At 38.6% G+C, this 26,076-nt stretch overlaps 1 protein-coding gene across 1 annotated transcript; it reads left to right on the top strand.

Moving 5' to 3' along the window:
- Positions 1-11,801: 11,801 nt before the first annotated feature.
- On the top strand, positions 11,802-12,740 carry LOC134910784 (olfactory receptor 13H1-like). Its single transcript, XM_063919168.1, has one exon. The coding sequence runs from the start codon at positions 11,802-11,804 to the stop codon at positions 12,738-12,740; it is 939 nt and encodes a 312-aa protein (XP_063775238.1).
- The last annotated feature ends 13,336 nt before the right edge of the window (positions 12,741-26,076 follow it).

Here is a 26,076-nt window from a genome sequence, read left to right as displayed (position 1 = left end):
CTGGAGTAACAGCTTCTGAGACCCCTTCTGGTATGGACACCTGAACTATAATATTTGATGTCCCTCTATAAACTAGGGCATCGGGTACCGCTCCAGCACTCTGGGCATCGGGTACCGCTCCAGCACTCTGGGCATCGGGTACCACTCCAGCACTCTGGGCATCGGGTACCGCACCAAGATCCAGAGCATCGGGCACCTCTCCAGGACCCTGGGCTACGGGCACCACTCCAGGACCCTGGGCTACGGGCACCACTCCAGGACCCTGGGCTACGGGCACCACTCCAGGACCCTGGGCTATAGGCACCACTCCAGGACCCTGGGCTACGGGCATAACTCCATGACCATGGGCTACGGGCACCACTCCAGGACCCTGGGCTACGGGCACCACTCTAGGAACCTGGGCATCGGGCACCACTCCAGGGGCTTGTAACTCTGCTTCAACAGGAACCTCAAGAGAGGAGAGAAACATTCTCTTTTGATTCCTGAATCTATAATGGGGCTCCCTTGCCCAAGGACCCCAATTATAGGACAGAGAGCTTTTTAGTGCGGGTTGTGTGACAAGTACCTCTGCCACAGTAGAGACAGGAGTAGATCTTGTATCCTGACTCAACTTGGTCAGAGGGCAAGACTCGTCACCACACTTTGGCTTGCGCAACTCACAGGTCTGCAGATAGTGGCCTAAACCCCCACAATATAGGCATAGGTTTAAGTTTCTGCGACACAGACGCTCCTCTTCTGAGAGCCTGGGCCGCAGAAAACTTTTAAACCTTTTCTCTTCAATTAAACCAGAGGATTCTCTTGTCACCATACTGTGAACAAGAGTCTCTTTAGAGATAGATGTACTCTCAATTACTTCTGGCAAGATGAGCAAGATTTTAGTCAGAAGGTTTTGCAGTTGCTTTAGGGATTGCTGCAAAACTTCTAGTCGCTCTGGTCTCAAAGCACTGAAAGCAGAGTTCAGGGCTACGAGAGATGCCTGCAGGGCTTGCATAGTAGACATAGGAGGATTTAAATCTAAAAAGACTAGACAAGACTAGACAATACAAGACTTTTTTTTTTTTTTGACCAGACAAGACTAGACAGGATTTTTAAACTAGACAAGACAAGACTGGATTTTTAATCAACGGATTGGATTCTGCACACAGGATTCTAGACAGGACTGGATTCTAAACACCGGACTGGATTCTGCAAACTGAATTCTAGACAGGACTGGATTCTGCAAACTGAATTCTAGACAGGACTGGATTCTTGACTAGACACTGGACTGGGCTAAAAAATAAAAAGTATTTATTTCTTTTTTGTGGTATGGCTGGTGATAATGTTAGGTTCCTGGTGCTCAGAACAAGGGAGATGTTATGAAGTGAGTCCAGAGCACCAGGACGTAATGCTGGGAAAGGGGAAAGTAAAGGGAATAGCCCCTGGCGCCCTATCTCCGTTGTCTCGCCCGTGCTGTCAGTACACTCTTGCGAGACTATGGTTGCTTGAGCCCATGGCAGCCGCGTTTGAAGGGCGAATTAAGTCTGCCCAACTTCGATGCCCACTCAGGTCTTAATGAGAGACAAAGAGTGAACCGAGACAGGGTGATAACAAGGGGCCCTCTTACTAAACAACAAGGCCAGGGGCTACTAACAAACCTAAAACCAAAGTATGTGCGGCTTGCCGCCAAAGGAAAAGAACAACAAAGGAAATGCTAACCACATGCCGACACAACACTTTTGTGTATCGGTGGTGACAGCATAAGCAGAACCCTCTGCAAAACACCAGTGACAGAAATAATAACGGAATACAGCGGCCTAGGCCGACGGACGCGGCAGAGCCGCTTCTCACGGAACCGGTACGAATACTGGCAAACGGACAGTAACCCTTCACGGCAGGACATGGGATAAGACATAGGAATCGACACAGGGACTGACACAGGAATCGACACAGGAACTGACACGGGAATCGACAGACACTGCTACACAGGAGCTCTGGAACTGGCAGGAACAAGCTAAGCACTCAAGCAGACTGGAAAGCTAGAAATATCACCAGCGTCTGTGAATTGCAGTCAGCCAGCATATAACAGAGAGGCCTAATTCATAATTTCATGTAGCTTCCCTGTTGCATGACTCCAAACTGACAAGATGCAATTAGCAGCCAGGTAAGGCTGAACACATGGGAACAAGCTGCAATTACACAGACTCACCAGCGGCAGCAACCAAGAGTATTCTTAAACAGAGCAATGGGAACTCTTGGCCTGCAAAACAACTTATAAACATAAAATAGGAATGAACCACTACCTGTGGTTCATAACAGTATCCCCTCCTTAAGGGTGAGCTCCGAGCACCCCATGACACCCACGGGGAACATGAACAGAAGAATAACATAAAATACCTAACTGACATGCAAAACAGGAATGAGCCACAGCCGTGGCTCATAACACACAAATTGTTACAAATATTGTATTACGATAGACACACTACTATACCTGATATTGAACATGGAGTTGAAAATTTTTATCTTAAATGGGAATATTTCATTAATACTTTAGACGAGCATTCGCAGAATCATATTCTTCAATTATTTGAAAACACTTCATGGAACTTACTTAGGAGAATCTCTAAGGATACAGGACCTTCGTACTAGGTTGACAAGGTATCTACTTAGTTTTCGTCTGACACCACTAACCAGTCAGGATAGAACACCGATCTTAAGATGAGTTATTTTCCCTCTCCATCTCTTTCCCACCCCCCACTTCCCCTTTATGTGTCCGTTGTCCCCCCCCCCCCCCCGATTTTTATTTATTTAGTCTTGTTTTGTTCCCATGAGTGTCCAGAATTTTGGTTGCGACATTCTGTCACCTGTCAATTAACCTTCTTTTCTTGTATATTCTTATAACTGGTGCAGTATACTCTGTCAGAAGGGTATCTAGAAAATACATTCTTTCCATGACTTTTGTGAGACATGAATGTACGATACTTTCTAGTCCTCAGTTTTATTACTGGACTTTCTTTATGCTTACTGTAGCTCACCTATTGTAACAATTTGAATTGTCTAATATCTGTTTAAAAATTTCAATAAAATATATATAAAAAAAAAAAGAATATTTCATTCATTCAGATCTAGGATGTGTTATTTTAGTGTTCCCTTTATTTTTTTGAGCAGTGTATATATATATATATATATTTGTGTGATGCTCTGAGGTGATTTAGCTGGGGTGGTTTAGGGGTGTTCTGCATTCCAGAGGTGAACCCCTATAATGTTAGGGACCTGTCTAATGAGGTCACCTTGATGATTGGTGGGCATGCTCATATATTGGCTAATGTATGCCAATAACCTCAAATATGATGTGCAATTACATTTTTTATAACTTAAATGGGTATGGTGCACCTGCATTTTTGTTTCTATATTGCAGTACTGAGTCCCACATTCCATTGTAAGAAGCTAGGGTGATCTTTGTTTCTATAGTGTAGTAAAAGTTGATATTGATAACATCGACAATAAATGCCGTTTATACCAGAGGGTGAGCCGTGTGATCGCACGGGGTGCCCACTGCGACACCTGCCTGCTTATTTTACCAGCTCCCCTTCCTCCCACCCATAGTATTCCACTCACTTGGTGGAATTTCGCAAAATGAAGTGGTTGCTTCATGTTGTCACAATGCAACCACGTTATTTCACGAACTCTGCCCAGCGAGTGGCGTACTATGTGTCGGGAAGAGTGGGAACAGGTATTACCAGTGCTGGTGCCAACAAGCATTACACCCATTTTAATGAGAATTACAAACCCCTGGCAAAAAGCATGACTCCTAGAGCATGAAACCCCTGGCAATGAGCATGACACCTAGCAAATAAAACCCCTGGCAATGAGCATTACACCCCTGGCAATGAGCATTACACCCCTGGTAATGAGCAAGACTCCCAGAGCATGAAACCCCTGCCAACTAGCATGACGCCCAGAGCGTGAAGCCCCAGCCATTCAGCATTACACCCCAAGCAGCTAGCATTACACCCCTGGCAAGAACATGGAATCCAGAGCAATAAACCCATGGCAATAAGAATGGAACCCAGAGTAAGGAAGCCCTGCAATGACCATGGAACCCAGAGCATGAAACCCCTGGCAACGAGCAGGTAATTTAAAAGCAATTAGAAATCTTACTATAGGGCATAATGTATCATGGGCATTGCGGTGTGTGGCATAATATGGTGGAATTTTTTTTCTTTCCTGTAGTGTACAAGGTTTCTTGGTGCAGGGTCAAATACTGGAGTGTAAGATAGTCACGCCCCCTCACCAAGAGAGCGTGTGCAAAAAGTTTTTTTTTTATGTCTATGGAGAGTGGCACATTTTTTTTTACTGTTAACACTGGCAGTCAAATTGTCTAGAAATAGCCCTGTTGACAATGCTATTGCATGCCCATCATACAGTACTGTAAGTCACTTGACTATGGTTTTAAAAGGAAACTTCCGTCTGCAGGTGGCCACTATATGGAGCTCATCTGCCAGAAGAATACACTGGCCAGTACATGTACTAAGTGACCCCATGGTGTAGATTTACTTAATGTTCTAAAAATGAAAAGTGTTTTTTTGAATTACAATGATACTTAGGTAAGCTATGTGTATTTGATGTTCTGTTGCTCCTTGGGGTCATTTTATGTACAAGGGGGAGATAATTCATAGCGGACAATGAAATAAACACATGTGCCTGTAAATAAGTCTGGCTTTGGTAGTAATTCATCTCTTAGGAATATTCTTCTTTATGTAAAATCACTTATAAAAGTCCTTTACAAATGCTAGGAAGAATGGGCTGAGGAATAGGAGCGTGCACATGGTACTGCCTGTATATCTGAATATATCACTTAATACAGAAACATACAGTACATTAGCAGTTATTGTTACATATTGTCAGTGGTTTGTATACAGGTAACAAAATATATTGCAAAATATATGTGGCCAAGATCTCTAAATGTTCTATTACCATATAGTGTACAGGTCTTGTTACTAATAGCCCTTAGGGTACATGGGAAAAACCCTTTTGTTTTTTTCTTGTCTAGAACAACCCCCTCCCGCAGCTCCTGAGGAATGTTACCAGTTTTATTAGAGCAGTATACCATCATATACCCTAAACGTTTTCCTGGCATGAATGTGCATCCTGTGTTAGTTTCTGCATGTATTAAGAGGCCCAATCATTATTAGGAGCCCGATAAGGCTGCCTGGTATTCAGCAAACTAAGAAAACTGTAATTTGTTGGCGTTTTCCTGCAGGAACCAATGTCACCTTCAGATGGCTACTCCGAGTGCTGCATTTCTTACTTATTTAGCTCTTTTGTACAGTATCTCACGTTTCCTTCATTATGAGACAGATAAACTGCCAGATTATCATAAGTTGCACAAGCATGCCTATGAGGTAATATATTCTTATTATTAGACGTACTGTAACTGAAATACTCATGTGGTAATGTCAGTAGTTTTATATATATATATATATATATATATATATAATAGAATAGAGGTGCCGCACCTCCATTCTATTATATGCCTATATTGTGAGGGCACCAGCTGCTTTGCTTGCTATTGTTTTGGGGGTGCCATTCCTTCTTCTATATATATATATATATATATATATAAAACATTTCAGCTGCCACAATGCTATATCTTTTTAATTTTATTTTCACATTTTTTTCATATCAATTACTTTGCCAAATAGTAATTATTTTATCCCCCTCTAAAGGTTCATATTATAAAGTGTCTGTAGTTAGCTACCATTACACTACACGTAGATATGTCTTGCCTCTGGTATGTTTGTGGTACATACTGTCAGGAAGCAGTGAATACCTGTTTCCACCTTGGTTTCTTGCTGCTGTTTTACATCCCGTCATGTTACATTACTGCACTCAGCCCTACAGTGCTGCACTCTGCAGTACTTCATCTCTTTTGTTAATCTTTGCTGGTTTTAATAAGCCACAGAACATGTGTAATTCATGAACGTCCCAGATAAAAGAATAATATGGTCATGTGCTTCTGTTTGCAATACACTGATGGATAATGATAAAACCTACTTCAACGTACAGTACCATATCACCACCTCAACCTACGCTTCTGCAACTTTTTTTGCTTAGCTTCATCTGCTATGTGTGTGGATTATTACGCCTAATTCACCCTTTGCTTCTATGGGGCCTTATTCACAGCCAAACAAACTCTGTACAAAACACCAATGTTCCTGGAGTTGAGTGAGATTTTGCAACTGCTCAGACCTTTCCTACAGTGCACGAGTTACCTTGTGTATGCACAAAACTGCTGTTGCAATAGTTTCAAAATTGTGTTGGAAAAGTGATGGGTCCTGGGCTGTGACTGGGAGGTGGCTAACAGTGTACGCAAACATGGGGTATTATTCAGGTGTGTTAGCAACCCAAAACCAAACTAAAGGGAAAAACCATGCTTCACTGCAGGTGGGACATATGTAACATGTGCAGAGAGATTTTGATTTTGGTCGGTTATATTGTTTCTGTGCAGGGTAAATACAGGATTCTTTTGCATGTAACCCACACATGTAAGACTGCTTTATTTTTACACTGCAAATTAGATTTCAGTTAGAACTCACCCCACACAAATATAACTCTCTCTGCACCTGTTACATCTGCCCCATCTGCAGTGTAACTTGGTTTTGCCCATTAGTGTGCTTTCTTGGTTTGCTAACAAACCTGAAGAAGGCTCAGAGTCTCCACAGAGGAAACAGCTGTAGGCGGAGAAACGTGTATCAGGCTCCACTGAATTGTGACTCCAAGTGACATCTGAGTGTGGATCCTGGAGGTATCAGTGTGTGTGAAAGCAGTGCCTCAGTCCACTGATGGTGAGCACTCCGTCCCTGATCAGCAATACAGTCAGTACAGCTTGGCGGCAGTAGGGAGACAGAGCAGCTCACCAGCTTGTGAGGTACAGAGTATATTAAAGGAGGATGAGGTGCAATCACACTTGCAGATTTGGCAGTGGTATTAACCTAATTTTCTGGACCATCTTAACTTGGATAGCTAATTATTAGCAAAGTATTGTGCTTCACTAACACATCACCACCGATATACTTACTGCCCGTGTATCACGTGTGACTTTCCTTATCATTAAGGCAATATACCAATACTGGACACACAGGATCAGTCTGATTACTCAAATGAGCCTTAAACCTTAATCACCAAGAATGCCCCAAGAATAAGTATTGGTTTAATGGTATGGAGTACTAACATTTATAGGGGGTCATTCCAAGTTGATCGCTAGCTGTTTTCGTTCGCTGCACAGCGATCAGGCAGAAATATGGTACTTCTGCGCATGCGTATGTGGCGCAATGCGCACGCGTGTCACACTACTACAATGAACGATGTAGTTTCACACAAAGTCTAGCAAGGCTTTTCAGTCGCACTGCTGGCCACAGAGTGATTGACATGAAGCGGTCGTTTCTGGGTGTCAACTGACCGTTTTCATAGAGTGTTCGAAAAAACGCAGTCATGCTGGAAAAACTCAGGCGTCCTGAACGTTAAAACAGGAACTGAACAGTCTGAAGTGATCGCAAGCGCTGAGTAGGTCTGAAGCTACTCTGAAACTGCACAAAATTATTTTGTAGCCACTCTGCGATCCTTTCGTTCACACTTCTGCTAAGCTAAAATACACTCCCAGTGGGCAGCGGCATAGCGTTTGCACGGCTGCTAAAAACTGCTAGCGAGCGAACAACTCAGAATGACCCCCATACTCCCATTTGGAATGTTATCACCTCTTTAATTGATATCTCATAATTTTTCAATTGTACACTTTTATGTCCATTTATATATCCATATGTACTTTTAAATTGATATTGCGTATAGCATGCTTACTATTTTCTTAATACATTATTTTTGTATTTAGCTTTATGCTGCTTTTTAGGAGACTTTTGGTGAACAATATTTATTTATAGGTTATGGAATAGCCCAGAATTATTCTGTTAAAGAGATCATTTGGGGTCTATCTAGTTTTTTAGTTTTTTTTTGTGATTTAATTATTTATTTATTTACCATAACACTTGTGTCTGTATTAAATGATATCGCACAATCTCATATTCTTTTGCAATATTCAGTGTTACTAGTCAAAGGTTCTCATGTCTTCTTTCATTTTTATTATTTGTAAGGACAGATTAAACATTTGTAACTGCCTGATGGTCTGGTGGCTGAGTGGATCTATTATAAGTGAATGAACATGCTCCCACAATCCTATATCTGCTACCCATTCACATAAAAACAATTTTTTTTATAAACTTGCATGGTGTGGTCAAAAATTTTATGTGGCGTGATTGCCAGCCTAGATTCAAACAGGAACTTTTGTATTGATGCAAATACAAAGGTGGCTTCCAACTTCCGAACTTCTAGCTATATTTTCATGAGGTACTCCTCACCAGGATGGCAATATGGTCCAATCACCAGATGGAGGAATAAAAGGTAAGGGTACACTACTGGTCATCCCCATGGAAATTGGCCAGTGGGTCCAAAAATTCATTTCTACTACCCAGCTGACCATAATCCCGGGAATGACGTGCAATACTGCATGAGGCTCTGAACTACATATCCACACTCTACTTTTCATTTTCTGTGGTACATCACTGACTTCCCTGCAGCCTGCACTCTCACTCTTATCAGCAGTTGAATTATCAGGGGTCCTTTCTGCCTCAGTCAACTAGTGGAAAATAGAAGCATGTGCATTTCTCCTGTATAAAAGGACAAATTTGATGTGGATGTTAGAGAACATTGGTCGTTTCTATAGCTGTTGCACTTTATCAAAACATTTTCTAGAAATAATCACTTGAATCTATCCTTCGTGTGGTTTGTATTGCTCTGTGTGTCTAACTTAAGCCCCAAACATACCCTGTTTGTCTATAATCTGATAATGGAACAAAACATTCTGTTTCTCCTTAGATTTATGAAAATATGGCAAAGAGAACACAGTTCTCCTATTTCATATAAATGATGGAAACATATATTCCTTACTCTACATGCCTCCTCACTACATACGTCTGACATATAGGCATTACAAATTATTGGCATGTAAGTACAAGTCTACTAGTGTCCTATGCTGAATTTACCTTGGTCTAATGAATACCTTTTGGAGATGTGGTCAATCCCTTGGGTCCCATTTCCATGTTTGACAGCTGTATACAACCATATAGACACTTGGTGGCCAGAATCACCAAAGAGTTGGTCAGGAAGGATGTGCCTTTTGCACTGGAGTTTTGACTTTTTAATCTCAATCTACCAATCTTCTGTTACAAAAAGTCTTAACTTAAACTTAAATGTTAACAATGCAGAAGAAACCATTATTCTAGTCCTGAAATCTTCCCATCCATCACACATCCATGATTCAGAAGGATAGATATTTCGGTGAAGGTGGGGGACCTGAACCTGTCAAATATTGTGAAATTATAATTACCCGGCTATATTGACTGGAATGCAAGTAACCAGTGGTGGCTCCAGAGGTGGTGCTGCACAACAGTACAAAATTCAAATAAGGCAGCCACACCAACTGCCAGTGAGCCCTGGCCGGTTATGTTTGGCAGCATTTGCTGTTGCAGTTGGTATGGCTCCCCTAATTTAATTTTGGACTTTGCTGCAGCCCCACCTCTGGACGGCCACAGCAAGTAACCCACCCAATCCCTTCTCTAAAAAGTTCATTAAAAGTAAAAAAAAAGAAATATATAAAGTAGAGATGAGTGGATTCGGTTTTACTCGGATTTACTTGGTTCTCAAAACGGCATCTTATTGGCTCACGGATGTCACGTGTTTTGGATAGTCAATCAGATGCCGTTTTGAGAACCGAGTAAATCAGAGTAAAACCGAATCCGCTCATCTCTAATATAAAGTACTTTGCAAACATTTTAGGCAGTGGTGGAAAAATGCTGCAAAGTTCAAATGTTTTCAAAAATAGAAGTGTTAATAGTTTATTTTCAGAAATTAACAAAATGCAAAGTGAATGAACAGAAGAGAAACCTAAATCAAATCCATATTTGGTGTGACCACACTTTGTCTTCAAAACAGCATCAATTCTTCTAGGTACACTTGCACACAGTTATTGAAGGAACTCGGAATGGAGTTTGTTCCAAACATCTTGGAGAATTAACCACAGATCTTCTGTGGATGTCAGCTTGCTCCAATCCTACTGTCTCTTCATGTACTGTAATCCCAGACAGATTCAATAATGTTGAGATCTCTTTGGAAGCCATATCATCACTTCCATGACTCCTTGCTCTTCTGTATGCTGATGATTGTTCTTAATGGCATTGGCTGTATGTTTGGGGTCATTGTCCTGCTGCAGAATAAATTTGGAACCTATCAGATGCCTCCCTGATAGTATTGCATGATGGATAAGTGCCTGCCTGTAACTCTCAGCATTGAGGACATCATTAATCCTTACCAAATCCACAACTCCACAACTCCAATTCAGCCCTCAACTTGCAAGGAACCTTCACCATACTTCCCTGTTGCCTGCAGACACTCATTATTGTGCCGCTCCCCAGCTCTTCAGCGAACAAACTGCCTTCTCTTACAGATAACATTTGAAATTTTCACTTATCAGTCCAGAGCACCTGCTGTCATTTTTCTGGATCTCAGTTCCTATGTCTTCTTTCATAGTTAAGTCACTTGGCCTTGTTTCCACATTGAAGGTATTGTTTTTTTAGCCACAATTCTTCAATGAAGACCACTCGTGGCCAGACTTCTCCAAACAGTAGATGGGTATACCTGGGTCCCACTGCTTTCACCCTGTTCTGAGCTGATGGCACTACTAAACGTCTTCTGATTTCAAAGGGAAGTAAGCATGATAAGTCTTTCACCTGATGCACCAAGTTTCCTTGGCTGACCACTGCGTCTATGGTCCTCAATGTTATCAATTTCTTTGTAATTCATTGCTAAGAAATACAGTAGGTGACTATTCATCATGCAACACCATAAGGCAGGTGTCTGGTTGACACCAAATGTATTCTGCAACAGGACAATGACCCCAAACATACAGGCAATGTTATTAAAAACTATCTTCAGGGTAAAGAAGAACAAGGAGTCTTGTAAGTGATGATATGGCCCCCACAGAGTCCTGATCTCAACATCATCAAGTTTGAAAAGACAGAAGCATTTGAGCAAGAAGAATTTGAGTTCTCCAAGATGTTTGGAAGAACCTCCCTGCCAAGTTCCTTCAAAAGTGTGTGCAAGTGTACCTAAAAGAATTGATGATGTTTTGAAGGTGACGTCAAACATTGATTTGATTTAGATATCTCTTCTGTTCATTAACTTTGCATTTTGTTAATTAATCAAAATAAACTATTAACACTTCTATTTTTGAAAGCATTTCTTACTTTGCAGCACTTTTCCACACCTGCCTAAAACATTTGCACAGTACTGTATATATTTTATTGTTTAAATATTGCGTCATTGTTCATACACCTCAAGGTTTTTGTTCAAATGAATTGAACACATTAGTGTTTAGTGATATTAGTGTTGCAGTGTATGAATAGTAAAATTATATTTTACTATTACATATACATGATATTTTACATGATATTTTACTTATACATATACATGATATGTTGAATGCACAGTAAAAACATGGTTGTCCATTACAAATTGGACATTGTAGAGGCAATTAATATACACATATGGCAGTAATAATCCTCTTTACCATGCTACAGTAGTCATACTAACAGTATGTTTCACATAAACTCAAAAAGTTTCTGACACAATGTTGTGCTACAGCAAAACTTTTTCTAAGCAACACAATTTCTGTTGTGTGTTTTACAGGGATGTGACCCCCAAATGTAAATTGTAACATGGAGCATGAAAATCAGACTGTGATTAAAGAAATAATCCTGATTGGATTTTCCCAGAGTTTGTATACTAGGATATTACTGTTTGTTACCTTCTTATTAATATATATACTGACTGCTTTAGGGAACAGTTTTCTGATATGTGCGGTTATCATCAGTCCTCAGTTGCACACGCCTATGTACTATTTTATTTGCAATTTAGCCTTCCTGGATTTGTGCTACTCATCCAGCTCTCTCCCGAAAATGTTACTAGATGTATTTTCAAAGAGAGTTAGAATTTCCATGATTAGGTGCCTGGTGCAGATGAACACTGGCCTGTTCCTAGGAAGTACAGAGGATTTACTGCTGGCAGTGATGGCGTATGACCGGTATATTGCCATACGCTTCCCTTTACATTATACCATTATAATGAATTGGAGGACATGTAATATAATTATAGTCATTATGTGGTCAGGAAGTTTCCTTATAGCAACTATTCCCACTTTCTCAAAGCCTTTTGTCTTCTGCAGAGGAAACGTGTTGGACCATTTTGTCTGTGAGATACTGGCTCTTCTAGATCTGGTGTGTGGTGATCTCAGCTTCTATAAAATATATATATTTGTAGGAAGTTTATTTACACTATTATTGCCACTTATGTTCATCGTGGTGTCCTACATCTGTATCATTATATCTATATTAAACATCCGCTCAGCAGGTGGAAGGTCTAAAGCTTTTTCAACGTGTGCTTCCCACCTGACCGTGGTGTTTATATTATATGGTACCAGTATGAGCATGTACATGGGACAATCCAAAAGTTTTTCTTCCAACCTGAAGTACATTGCTTTAATTTATGGTGTTGTGACTCCTTTGTTGAACCCTTTGATCTACAGCCTGAGAAATAATGAGGTGAAAGGTGCATTTCAGAGAATATTGGCCAAATCTTCATCATCATGGACAGGATAATTATTTCTCCCACAGTAAAAAATTAAGTTTGTATTCACATGCAGGGCCTAATTCAAGGTTGATCGCTAAAGCAAAATCTTCCTCTAATGGGCAAATCCATGCTGCACTACAGGTGGGGCAGATGTAACATGTGCAGAGAGAGTTAGATTTGGGTGGGGGTGTTCAAACTGATATCTGAATTGCAGCATAAAAATAAAGCAGTCAGTATTTACCCTGCACAGAAACAATATAAACCCACCCAAATCTAACTCTCTCTGCACATGTTACCACTGAACACTTTGTAAATAGCAGAGATCTTAAACTAGTAGCTTGAAATAAAGGAAATATTATGTGAAGATGTATGAAGAATTCTTCTGAATGGAAATAATATAATTCCCTTAGACACTAATGTACTATAAAAGAAAAATGTATGTATTGTATTATAAAGAACTACTATAAAACCCTCAGAGTGGGAATCTATAAATAATAAAGAAATGACGTATTCCTGCAGGGTAATATTGAGACAAGATAGAGGGTGTGGATCATTGGGTCAACCCTAACTAGGTGCACAGTCATTAGATTGATCTCTGTTGGTCAACAGTGACTAGGTCGACACCTGTAACAGGTTGACACGGTCATGAAGGCAACACAGAAAAGGACGACATGGAAAAGAGGTTGCCATGAGTTATTTTGTAAAAAATTTGTGTATTTGGTAAAGTGACCGGGAACCCCAATTAGTGCACCACGTCTCCTCTGCAGGGCTCGCTTTTTTCGTCTGTCATGCAGGTTACTATTCCCAATCGTAGTCCACGTGGATAGTAAAGCAAGAAAAAGTTTTAAAAATGGAAAAAAAACCTCACATTGACCTTTTCATGTGTTGACCTAAAAAACTTGTCAACCTAATGACTGTTGACCAATAGTGGTCAACCTAATGACTGTCGACCAATAGTGGTCAACATAATGACTGTCGACTTACTGTAAGTGAAGTAAACCTAAAGACCGGATACCAGATAAATGTTCAGCAGACGCATAGTGTCACAATAATGGATAATTTGTTTCAATGTAAGATGGATAATGTGTACAGTAAGGATAATGTGTACAGTAAAAAGGATGTGTACAGTAAGAAGGATAATGTGTACAGTAAGAAGTAAAATGTGTACAGTAAGAAGGCTATTGTGTACAGTAAGAAGTAAAATGTGTACAGTAAGAAGGCTATTGTGTACAGTAAGAATGGTAATGTGTACAGTAAGAAGGCTATTTTGTACAGTAAGAAGGATAATGTGTACAGTAAAAAGGATAATGTGTACAGTAAGGACAATGTGTACAGTAAGAAGGCTATTTTGTACAGTAAGAAGGATAATGTGTACAGTAAGAAGGATAATGTGTACAGTAAGAAGGCTATTTTGTACAGTAAGGATAATGTGTACAGTAAAAGGATAATGTGTACAGTAAGAAGGCTATTTTGTACAGTAAGAAGGATAATGTGTACAGTAAAATGATAATGTGTACAGTAAGGATAATGTGTACAGTAAGAAGGATAATGTGTACAGCAAGAAGGATAATGTGTACAGCAAGAAGGGTAACGTGTACAGTAAGAAGGCTATTGTGTACAGTAAGAAGGATAATGTGTACAGTAAGAAGGGTAATGTGTACAGTAAGAAGGCTATTGTGTACAGTAAGAAGGAAAATGTGTACAGTAAGAGGGATAATGTGTACAGTAAGAAGGCTATTGTGTACAGTAAGAAGGATAATGTGTACAGTAAGAATGATTATGTGTACAGTAAGAGGGATAATGTGTACAGTAAGAAGGATAATGTGTACAGTAAGAGGGATAATGTGTACAGTAAGAAGGATAATGTGTACAGTAAGAAGTATAACGAGTACACTAAGAAGCCTAATAAGTACAGTAAGAAGGCTAATGTGTACTGTAAGAAGGCTAATGTGTACAGTAAGAAGGATAATGTGTACCGTAAGAAGGGTAATGTGTACAGTAAGAAGGCTATTGTGTACAGTAAGAAGGGTAATGTGTACAGTAAGAAGGATAATGTGTACAGTAAGAAGGCTATTGTGTACAGTAAGAAGGGTAATGTGTACAGTAAGAAGGATAATGTGTACAGTAAGAAGGGTAATGTGTACAGTAAGAAGGATAATGTGTACAGTAAGAAGGCTATTGTGTACAGTAAGAAGGCTATTGTGTACAGTAAGAAGGATAATGTGTACAGTAAGAAGGCTATTGTGTACAGTAAGAAGGGTAATGTGTACAGTAAGAAGAGTAATGTGTACAGTAAGAAGGCTATTGTGTACATTAAGGATAATGTGTACAGTAAGAAGGCTATTGTGTACAGTAAGAAGGGTAATGTGTACAGAAAGAAGGCTATTGTGTACATTAAGAAGGATAATGTGTAAAGTAAGAAGGCTATTTTGTACAGTAAGAAGGGTATTGTGCACAGTAAGAAGGCTATTGTGTACAGTAAGAAGGCTATTGTGTACAGTAAGAAGGGTAATGTGTACAGTAAGAAGGGTAATGTGTACAGTAAGAAGGATAATGTGTACTGTAAGAAGGCTATTGTGTACAGTAAGAAGGGTAATGTGTACAGTAAGAAGGATAATGTGTACAGTAAGAAGGCTATTGTGTACAGTAAGAAGGCTATTGTGTACAGTAAGAAGGGTAATGTGTACAGTAAGAAGGGTAATGTGTACAGTAAGAAGGATAATGTGTACTGTAAGAAGGCTATTGTGTACAGTAAGAAGGGTAATGTGTACAGTAAGAAGGATAATGTGTACAGTAAGAAGTATATTGTGTACAGTAACTTGGGTAATGTGTACAGTAAGAAGGGTAATGTGTACAGTAAGAAGGATAACGTGTACAGTAAGAAGGATAATGTGTACAGTAAGAAGGATAACGTGTACAGTAGGAAGGTTAATATGTACAGTAAGAAGGATAATGTGTACAGTAAGAAGGCTATTGTGTACAGTAAGGATAATGTGTACAGGAAGAAGGATAATGTGTACAGTAAGAAGGCTATTGTGTACAGTAAGAAGGGTAATGTGTACAGTAAGAAGGATAATGTGTACAGTAAGAAGGCTATTGTGTACAGTAAGAAGGGTAATGTGTACAGTAAGAAGGATAATGTGTACAGGAAGAAGGATAATGTGTACAGTAAGAAGGCTATTGTGTACAGTAAGAAGGCTACTGTGTACAGTAAGAAGGCTATTGTGTACAGTAAGAAGGGTAATGTGTACAGTAAGAAGGGTAATGTGTACAGTAAGAAGGCTATTGTGTACAGTAAGAAGGTAATGTGTACAGTAAGAAGGCTATTGTGTACAGTAAGAAGGTAATGTGTACAGTAAGAAGGATAATGTGTACCGTAAGAAGGATAACGAGTACAGTAAGAAGGATAATGTGTACAGTAAGAAGGATAACGTGTACAGTAAGAAGGATAATGTGTACAGTAAGAAGGCTAATATGTACAGTAAGAAGGATAATGTGTACAGTAGGAAGGGTATTGTGTCCTGTAGGAAGGATAATGTGTACAGTAAGAATGATTATGTGTACAGTAAGAGGGATAATGTGTACAGTAAGAAGGATAATGTGTACAGTAAGAGGGATAATGTGTACAGTAAGAAGGATAATGTGTACAGTAAGAAGTATAACGAGTACACTAAGAAGCCTAATAAGTACAGTAAGAAGGCTAATGTGTACAGTAAGAAGGCTAATGTGTACAGTAAGAAGGATAATGTGTACCGTAAGAAGGGTAATGTGTACAGTAAGAAGGCTATTGTGTACAGTAAGAAGGGTAATGTGTACAGTAAGAAGGATAATGTGTACAGTAAGAAGGCTATTGTGTACAGTAAGAAGGGTAATGTGTACAGTAAGAAGGATAATGTGTACAGTAAGAAGGCTATTGTGTACAGTAAGAAGGATAATGTGTACAGTAAGAAGGCTATTGTGTACAGTAAGAAGGCTATTGTGTACAGTAAGAAGAGTAATGTGTACAGTAAGAAGGCTATTGTGTACATTAAGGATAATGTGTACAGTAAGAAGGCTATTGTGTACAGTAAGAAGGCTATTGTGTACAGTAAGAAGGGTAATGTGTACAGAAAGAAGGCTATTGTGTACATTAAGAAGGATAATGTGTAAAGTAAGAAGGCTATTTTGTACAGTAAGAAGGGTATTGTGCACAGTAAGAAGGCTATTGTGTACAGTAAGAAGGCTATTGTGTACAGTTAGAAGGGTAATGTGTACAGTAAGAAGGGTAATGTGTACAGTAAGAAGGATAATGTGTACTGTAAGAAGGCTATTGTGTACAGTAAGAAGGGTAATGTGTACAGTAAGAAGGATAATGTGTACAGTAAGAAGGCTATTGTGTACAGTAAGAAGGCTATTGTGTACAGTAAGAAGGGTAATGTGTACAGTAAGAAGGATAATGTGTACTGTAAGAAGGCTATTGTGTACAGTAAGAAGGGTAATGTGTACAGTAAGAAGGATAATGTGTACAGTAAGAAGTATATTGTGTACAGTAACTTGGGTAATGTGTACAGTAAGAAGGGTAATGTGTACAGTAAGAAGGATAACGTGTACAGTAAGAAGGATAATGTGTACAGTAAGAAGGATAACGTGTACAGTAGGAAGGTTAATATGTACAGTAAGAAGGATAATGTGTACAGTAAGAAGGCTATTGTGTACAGTAAGGATAATGTGTACAGGAAGAAGGATAATGTGTACAGTAAGAAGGCTATTGTGTACAGTAAGAAGGGTAATGTGTACAGTAAGAAGGATAATGTGTACAGGAAGAAGGATAATGTGTACAGTAAGAAGGCTATTGTGTACAGTAAGAAGGCTACTGTGTACAGTAAGAAGGCTATTGTGTACAGTAAGAAGGCTATTGTGTACAGTAAGAAGGGTAATGTGTACAGTAAGAAGGCTATTGTGTACAGTAAGAAGGCTATTGTGTACAGTAAGAAGGGTAATGTGTACAGTAAGAAGGGTAATGTGTACAGTAAGAAGGATAATGTGTACAGGAAGAAGGATAATGTGTACAGTAAGAAGGCTATTGTGTACAGTAAGAAGGCTACTGTGTACAGTAAGAAGGCTATTGTGTACAGTAAGAAGGCTATTGTGTACAGTAAGAAGGCTATTGTGTACAGTAAGAAGGCTATTGTGTACAGTAAGAAGGCTATTGTGTACAGTAAGAAGGGTAATGTGTACAGTAATAAGGGTAATGTGTACAGTAAGAAGGATAATGTGTACTGTAAGAAGGCTATTGTGTACAGTAAGAAGGGTAATGTGTACAGTAAGAAGTATATTGTGTACAGTAACTTGGGTAATGTGTACAGTAAGAAGGATAACGTGTACAGTAAGAAGGGTAATGTGTACAGTAAGAAGGATAACGTGTACAGTAGGAAGGTTAATATGTACAGTAAGAAGGATAATGTGTACAGTAAGAAGGCTATTGTGTACAGTAAGGATAATGTGTACAGGAAGAAGGATAATGTATACAGTAAGAAGGCTATTGTGTACAGTAAGAAGGGTAATGTGTACAGTAAGAAGGGTAATGTGTACAGTAAGAAGGATAATGTGTACAGTAAGAAGGCTATTGTGTACAGTAAGAAGGCTATTGTGTACAGTAAGAAGGCTATTGTGTACAGTAAGAAGGATAATGTGTACAGTAAGAAGGCTATTGTGTACAGTAAGAAGGTAATGTGTACAGTAAGAAGGATAATGTGTACCGTAAGAAGGATAACGAGTACAGTAAGAAGGATAATGTGTACAGTAAGAAGGATAACGTGTACAGTAAGAAGGATAATGTGTACAGTAAGAAGGCTAATATGTACAGTAAGAAGGATAATGTGTACAGTAGGAAGGGTATTGTATCCTGTAGGAAGGATAATGTGTACAGTAAGAATGATTATGTGTACAGTAAGAGGGATAATGTGTACAGTAAGAAGGATAATGTGTACAGTAAGAGGGATAATGTGTACAGTAAGAAGGATAATGTGTACAGTAAGAAGTATAACGAGTACACTAAGAAGCCTAATAAGTACAGTAAGAAGGCTAATGTGTACAGTAAGAAGGCTATTCTGTACAGTAAGAAGGGTGATGTGTACAGTAAGAAGGATAATGTGTACAGTAAGAAGGCTATTCTGTACAGTGAGAAGGTTAATGTGTACAGTAAGAAGGATAATGTGTACCGTAAGAAGGGTAATGTGTACAGTAAGAAGGCTATTGTGTACACTAAGAATGATAATGTGTACAGTAAATAGGCTATTGTGTAGAATAAGAAGGATAATGTGTACAGTAAGAAGGATAATGTGTACAGTCAGAAGGCTATTGTGTACAGTAAGAAGGCTACTGTGTACAGTAAGAAGGCTATTGTGTACAGTAAGAAGGGTAATGTGTACAGTAAGAAGGATAATGTGTACAGTAAGAAGGCTATTGTGTACAGTAAGAAGGATAATGTGTACAGTAAGAAGGATAATGTGTACAGTAAGAAGGCTATTGTGTACAGTAAGAAGGCTACTGTGTACAGTAAGAAGGGTATTGTGTACAGTAAGAAGGATAATGTGTACAGTAAGAAGGCTATTGTGTACAGTAAGAAGGCTATTGTGTACAGTAAGAAGGGTAATGTGTACAGTATGAAGGATAATGTGTACAGTAAGAAGGATAATGTGTACAGTAAGAATGCTATTGTGTACAGTAAGAAGGCTATTGTGTACAGTAAGAAGGGTAATGTGTACAGTAAGAAGAGTAATGTGTACAGTAAGAAGGCTATTGTGTACATTAAGGATAATGTGTACAGTAAGAAGGCTATTGTGTACAGTAAGAAGGCTATTGTTTACAGTAAGAAGGGTAATGTGTACAGAAAGAAGGGTAATGTGTTCAGTAAGAAGGCTATTGTGTACATTAAGAAGGATAATGTGTAAAGTAAGAAGGCTATTTTGTACAGTAAGAAGGGTATTGTGCACAGTAAGAAGGCTATTGTGTACAGTAAGAAAGGTAATGTGTACAGTAAGAAGGGTAATGTGTTCAGTAAGAAGGCTATTGTGTACAGTAAGAAGGATAATGTGTACAGTAAGAAGGCTATTGTGTACAGTAAGAAGGCTATTGTGTACAGTAAGAAGGGTAATGTGTACAGTAAGAAGGGTAATGTGTACAGTAAGAAGGATAATGTGTACTGTAAGAAGGCTATTGTGTACAGTAAGAAGGGTAATGTGTACAGTAAGAAGTATATTGTGTACAGTAACTTGGGTAATGTGTACAGTAAGAAGGGTAATGTGTACAGTAAGAAGGATAATGTGTACAGTAAGAAGGATAATGTGTACAGTAAGAAGGATAACGTGTACAGTAGGAAGGTTAATATGTACAGTAAGAAGGATAATGTGTACAGTAAGAAGGCTATTGTGTACAGTAAGGATAATGTGTACAGGAAGAAGGATAATGTATACAGTAAGAAGGCTATTGTGTACAGTAAGAAGGGTAATGTGTACAGTAAGAAGTATAATTTGCACAGTAAGTAGGATAATGTGTACAGTAAGAAGGCTATTGTGTACAGTAAGAAGGATAATGTGTACAGTAAGAAGTATAACGAGTACAGTAAGACGCCTAATAGGTACAGTAAGAAGGCTAATGTGTACAGTAAGAAGGCTATTCTGTACAGTAAGAAGGGTAATGTGTACAGTAAGAAGGGTAATGTGTACAGTAAGAAGGATAATGTGTACTGTAAGAAGGCTATTGTGTACAGTAAGAAGGGTAATGTGTACAGTAAGAAGGATAATGTGTACAGTAAGAAGGCTATTGTGTACAGTAAGAAGGCTATTGTGTACAGTAAGAAGGGTAATGTGTACAGTAAGAAGGGTAATGTGTACAGTAAGAAGGATAATGTGTACTGTAAGAAGGCTATTGTGTACAGTAAGAAGGGTAATGTGTACAGTAAGAAGGATAATGTGTACAGTAAGAAGTATATTGTGTACAGTAACTTGGGTAATGTGTACAGTAAGAAGGGTAATGTGTACAGTAAGAAGGATAACGTGTACAGTAAGAAGGATAATGTGTACAGTAAGAAGGATAACGTGTACAGTAGGAAGGTTAATATGTACAGTAAGAAGGATAATGTGTACAGTAAGAAGGCTATTGTGTACAGTAAGGATAATGTGTACAGGAAGAAGGATAATGTGTACAGTAAGAAGGCTATTGTGTACAGTAAGAAGGGTAATGTGTACAGTAAGAAGGATAATGTGTACAGTAAGAAGGCTATTGTGTACAGTAAGAAGGGTAATGTGTACAGTAAGAAGGATAATGTGTACAGGAAGAAGGATAATGTGTACAGTAAGAAGGCTATTGTGTACAGTAAGAAGGCTACTGTGTACAGTAAGAAGGCTATTGTGTACAGTAAGAAGGGTAATGTGTACAGTAAGAAGGGTAATGTGTACAGTAAGAAGGCTATTGTGTACAGTAAGAAGGTAATGTGTACAGTAAGAAGGCTATTGTGTACAGTAAGAAGGTAATTTGTACAGTAAGAAGGATAATGTGTACCGTAAGAAGGATAACGAGTACAGTAAGAAGGATAATGTGTACAGTAAGAAGGATAACGTGTACAGTAAGAAGGATAATGTGTACAGTAAGAAGGCTAATATGTACAGTAAGAAGGATAATGTGTACAGTAGGAAGGGTATTGTGTCCTGTAGGAAGGATAATGTGTACAGTAAGAATGATTATGTGTACAGTAAGAGGGATAATGTGTACAGTAAGAAGGATAATGTGTACAGTAAGAGGGATAATGTGTACAGTAAGAAGGATAATGTGTACAGTAAGAAGTATAACGAGTACACTAAGAAGCCTAATAAGTACAGTAAGAAGGCTAATGTGTACAGTAAGAAGGCTAATGTGTACAGTAAGAAGGATAATGTGTACCGTAAGAAGGGTAATGTGTACAGTAAGAAGGCTATTGTGTACAGTAAGAAGGGTAATGTGTACAGTAAGAAGGATAATGTGTACAGTAAGAAGGCTATTGTGTACAGTAAGAAGGGTAATGTGTACAGTAAGAAGGATAATGTGTACAGTAAGAAGGCTATTGTGTACAGTAAGAAGGATAATGTGTACAGTAAGAAGGCTATTGTGTACAGTAAGAAGGCTATTGTGTACAGTAAGAAGAGTAATGTGTACAGTAAGAAGGCTATTGTGTACATTAAGGATAATGTGTACAGTAAGAAGGCTATTGTGTACAGTAAGAAGGCTATTGTGTACAGTAAGAAGGGTAATGTGTACAGAAAGAAGGCTATTGTGTACATTAAGAAGGATAATGTGTAAAGTAAGAAGGCTATTTTGTACAGTAAGAAGGGTATTGTGCACAGTAAGAAGGCTATTGTGTACAGTAAGAAGGCTATTGTGTACAGTTAGAAGGGTAATGTGTACAGTAAGAAGGGTAATGTGTACAGTAAGAAGGATAATGTGTACTGTAAGAAGGCTATTGTGTACAGTAAGAAGGGTAATGTGTACAGTAAGAAGGATAATGTGTACAGTAAGAAGGCTATTGTGTACAGTAAGAAGGCTATTGTGTACAGTAAGAAGGGTAATGTGTACAGTAAGAAGGATAATGTGTACTGTAAGAAGGCTATTGTGTACAGTAAGAAGGGTAATGTGTACAGTAAGAAGGATAATGTGTACAGTAAGAAGTATATTGTGTACAGTAACTTGGGTAATGTGTACAGTAAGAAGGGTAATGTGTACAGTAAGAAGGATAACGTGTACAGTAGGAAGGTTAATATGTACAGTAAGAAGGATAATGTGTACAGTAAGAAGGCTATTGTGTACAGTAAGAAGGGTAATGTGTACAGTAAGAAGGATAATGTGTACAGGAAGAAGGATAATGTGTACAGTAAGAAGGCTATTGTGTACAGTAAGAAGGCTACTGTGTACAGTAAGAAGGCTATTGTGTACAGTAAGAAGGCTATTGTGTACAGTAAGAAGGCTATTGTGTACAGTAAGAAGGGTAATGTGTACAGTAAGAAGGCAATTGTGTACAGTAAGAAGGCTATTGTGTACAGTAAGAAGGGTAATGTGTACAGTAAGAAGGGTAATGTGTACAGTAAGAAGGATAATGTGTACAGGAAGAAGGATAATGTGTACAGTAAGAAGGCTATTGTGTACAGTAAGAAGGCTACTGTGTACAGTAAGAAGGCTATTGTGTACAGTAAGAAGGCTATTGTGTACAGTAAGAAGGCTATTGTGTACAGTAAGAAGGGTAATGTGTACAGTAAGAAGGCTATTGTGTACAGTAAGAAGGCTATTGTGTACAGTAAGAAGGGTAATGTGTACAGTAATAAGGGTAATGTGTACAGTAAGAAGGATAATGTGTACTGTAAGAAGGCTATTGTGTACAGTAAGAAGGGTAATGTGTACAGTAAGAAGTATATTGTGTACAGTAACTTGGGTAATGTGTACAGTAAGAAGGATAACGTGTACAGTAAGAAGGGTAATGTGTACAGTAAGAAGGATAACGTGTACAGTAGGAAGGTTAATATGTACAGTAAGAAGGATAATGTGTACAGTAAGAAGGCTATTGTGTACAGTAAGGATAATGTGTACAGGAAGAAGGATAATGTATACAGTAAGAAGGCTATTGTGTACAGTAAGAAGGGTAATGTGTACAGTAAGAAGGGTAATGTGTACAGTAAGAAGGATAATGTGTACAGTAAGAAGGCTATTGTGTACAGTAAGAAGGCTATTGTGTACAGTAAGAAGGCTATTGTGTACAGTAAGAAGGATAATGTGTACAGTAAGAAGGCTATTGTGTACAGTAAGAAGGTAATGTGTACAGTAAGAAGGATAATGTGTACCGTAAGAAGGATAACGAGTACAGTAAGAAGGATAATGTGTACAGTAAGAAGGATAACGTGTACAGTAAGAAGGATAATGTGTACAGTAAGAAGGCTAATATGTACAGTAAGAAGGATAATGTGTACAGTAGGAAGGGTATTGTATCCTGTAGGAAGGATAATGTGTACAGTAAGAATGATTATGTGTACAGTAAGAGGGATAATGTGTACAGTAAGAAGGATAATGTGTACAGTAAGAGGGATAATGTGTACAGTAAGAAGGATAATGTGTACAGTAAGAAGTATAACGAGTACACTAAGAAGCCTAATAAGTACAGTAAGAAGGCTAATGTGTACAGTAAGAAGGCTATTCTGTACAGTAAGAAGGGTGATGTGTACAGTAAGAAGGATAATGTGTACAGTAAGAAGGCTATTCTGTACAGTGAGAAGGTTAATGTGTACAGTAAGAAGGATAATGTGTACCGTAAGAAGGGTAATGTGTACAGTAAGAAGGCTATTGTGTACACTAAGAATGATAATGTGTACAGTAAATAGGCTATTGTGTAGAATAAGAAGGATAATGTGTACAGTAAGAAGGATAATGTGTACAGTCAGAAGGCTATTGTGTACAGTAAGAAGGCTACTGTGTACAGTAAGAAGGCTATTGTGTACAGTAAGAAGGGTAATGTGTACAGTAAGAAGGATAATGTGTACAGTAAGAAGGCTATTGTGTACAGTAAGAAGGATAATGTGTACAGTAAGAAGGATAATGTGTACAGTAAGAAGGCTATTGTGTACAGTAAGAAGGCTACTGTGTACAGTAAGAAGGGTATTGTGTACAGTAAGAAGGATAATGTGTACAGTAAGAAGGCTATTGTGTACAGTAAGAAGGCTATTGTGTACAGTAAGAAGGGTAATGTGTACAGTATGAAGGATAATGTGTACAGTAAGAAGGATAATGTGTACAGTAAGAATGCTATTGTGTACAGTAAGAAGGCTATTGTGTACAGTAAGAAGGGTAATGTGTACAGTAAGAAGAGTAATGTGTACAGTAAGAAGGCTATTGTGTACATTAAGGATAATGTGTACAGTAAGAAGGCTATTGTGTACAGTAAGAAGGCTATTGTGTACAGTAAGAAGGGTAATGTGTACAGAAAGAAGGGTAATGTGTTCAGTAAGAAGGCTATTGTGTACATTAAGAAGGATAATGTGTAAAGTAAGAAGGCTATTTTGTACAGTAAGAAGGGTATTGTGCACAGTAAGAAGGCTATTGTGTACAGTAAGAAAGGTAATGTGTACAGTAAGAAGGGTAATGTGTTCAGTAAGAAGGCTATTGTGTACAGTAAGAAGGATAATGTGTACAGTAAGAAGGCTATTGTGTACAGTAAGAAGGCTATTGTGTACAGTAAGAAGGGTAATGTGTACAGTAAGAAGGGTAATGTGTACAGTAAGAAGGATAATGTGTACTGTAAGAAGGCTATTGTGTACAGTAAGAAGGGTAATGTGTACAGTAAGAAGTATATTGTGTACAGTAACTTGGGTAATGTGTACAGTAAGAAGGGTAATGTGTACAGTAAGAAGGATAACGTGTACAGTAAGAAGGATAATGTGTACAGTAAGAAGGATAACGTGTACAGTAGGAAGGTTAATATGTACAGTAAGAAGGATAATGTGTACAGTAAGAAGGCTATTGTGTACAGTAAGGATAATGTGTACAGGAAGAAGGATAATGTATACAGTAAGAAGGCTATTGTGTACAGTAAGAAGGGTAATGTGTACAGTAAGAAGTATAATTTGCACAGTAAGTAGGATAATGTGTACAGTAAGAAGGCTATTGTGTACAGTAAGAAGGATAATGTGTACAGTAAGAAGTATAACGAGTACAGTAAGACGCCTAATAGGTACAGTAAGAAGGCTAATGTGTACAGTAAGAAGGCTATTCTGTACAGTAAGAAGGGTAATGTGTACAGTAAGAAGGATAATGTGTACAGTAAGAAGGCTATTCTGTACAGTGAGAAGGGTAATGTGCATAGTAAGAAGGATAATGTGTACCGTAAGAAGGGTAATGTGTACAGTAAGAAGGCTATTGTGTACACTAAGAATGATAATGTGTACAGTAAATAGGCTATTGTGTACAATAAGAAGGATAATGTGTACAGAAATAAGGATAATGTGTACAGTCAGAAGGCTATTGTGTACAGTAAGAAGGCTACTGTGTACAGTAAGAAGGCTATTGTGTACAGTAAGAAGGGTAATGTGTACAGTAAGAAGGACAATGTGTACAGTAAGAAGGCTATAGTGTACAGTAAGAAGGGTAATGTGTACAGTAAGAAGGATAATGTGTACAGTACGAAGGCTATTGTGTACAGTAGGAAGGCTACTATGTACAGTAAGAAGGCTATTGTGTACAGTAATAAGGGTAATGTGTACAGTAAGAAGGATAATGTGTACAGTAAGAAGGCTATTGTGTACAGTAAGAAGGATAATGTGTACAGTAAGAAGGATAATGTGTACAGTAAGAAGGCTATTGTGTACAGTAAGA

The sequence above is a fragment of the Pseudophryne corroboree genome, chromosome 4, assembly GCF_028390025.1.
Source record: "Pseudophryne corroboree isolate aPseCor3 chromosome 4, aPseCor3.hap2, whole genome shotgun sequence".
Taxonomy (NCBI): Eukaryota; Metazoa; Chordata; class Amphibia; order Anura; family Myobatrachidae; genus Pseudophryne; species Pseudophryne corroboree.
The sequence above is the reverse complement of the archived record's forward strand: the minus strand, read 5'-3'. Positions and strand labels throughout refer to the sequence as shown.

Bases quoted from the DNA above. Each gene is read 5' to 3' on its own strand.
- LOC134910784 (XM_063919168.1), top strand. From the start codon at position 11,802: ATGGAGCATGAAAATCAGACTGTGATTAAAGAAATAATCCTGATTGGA.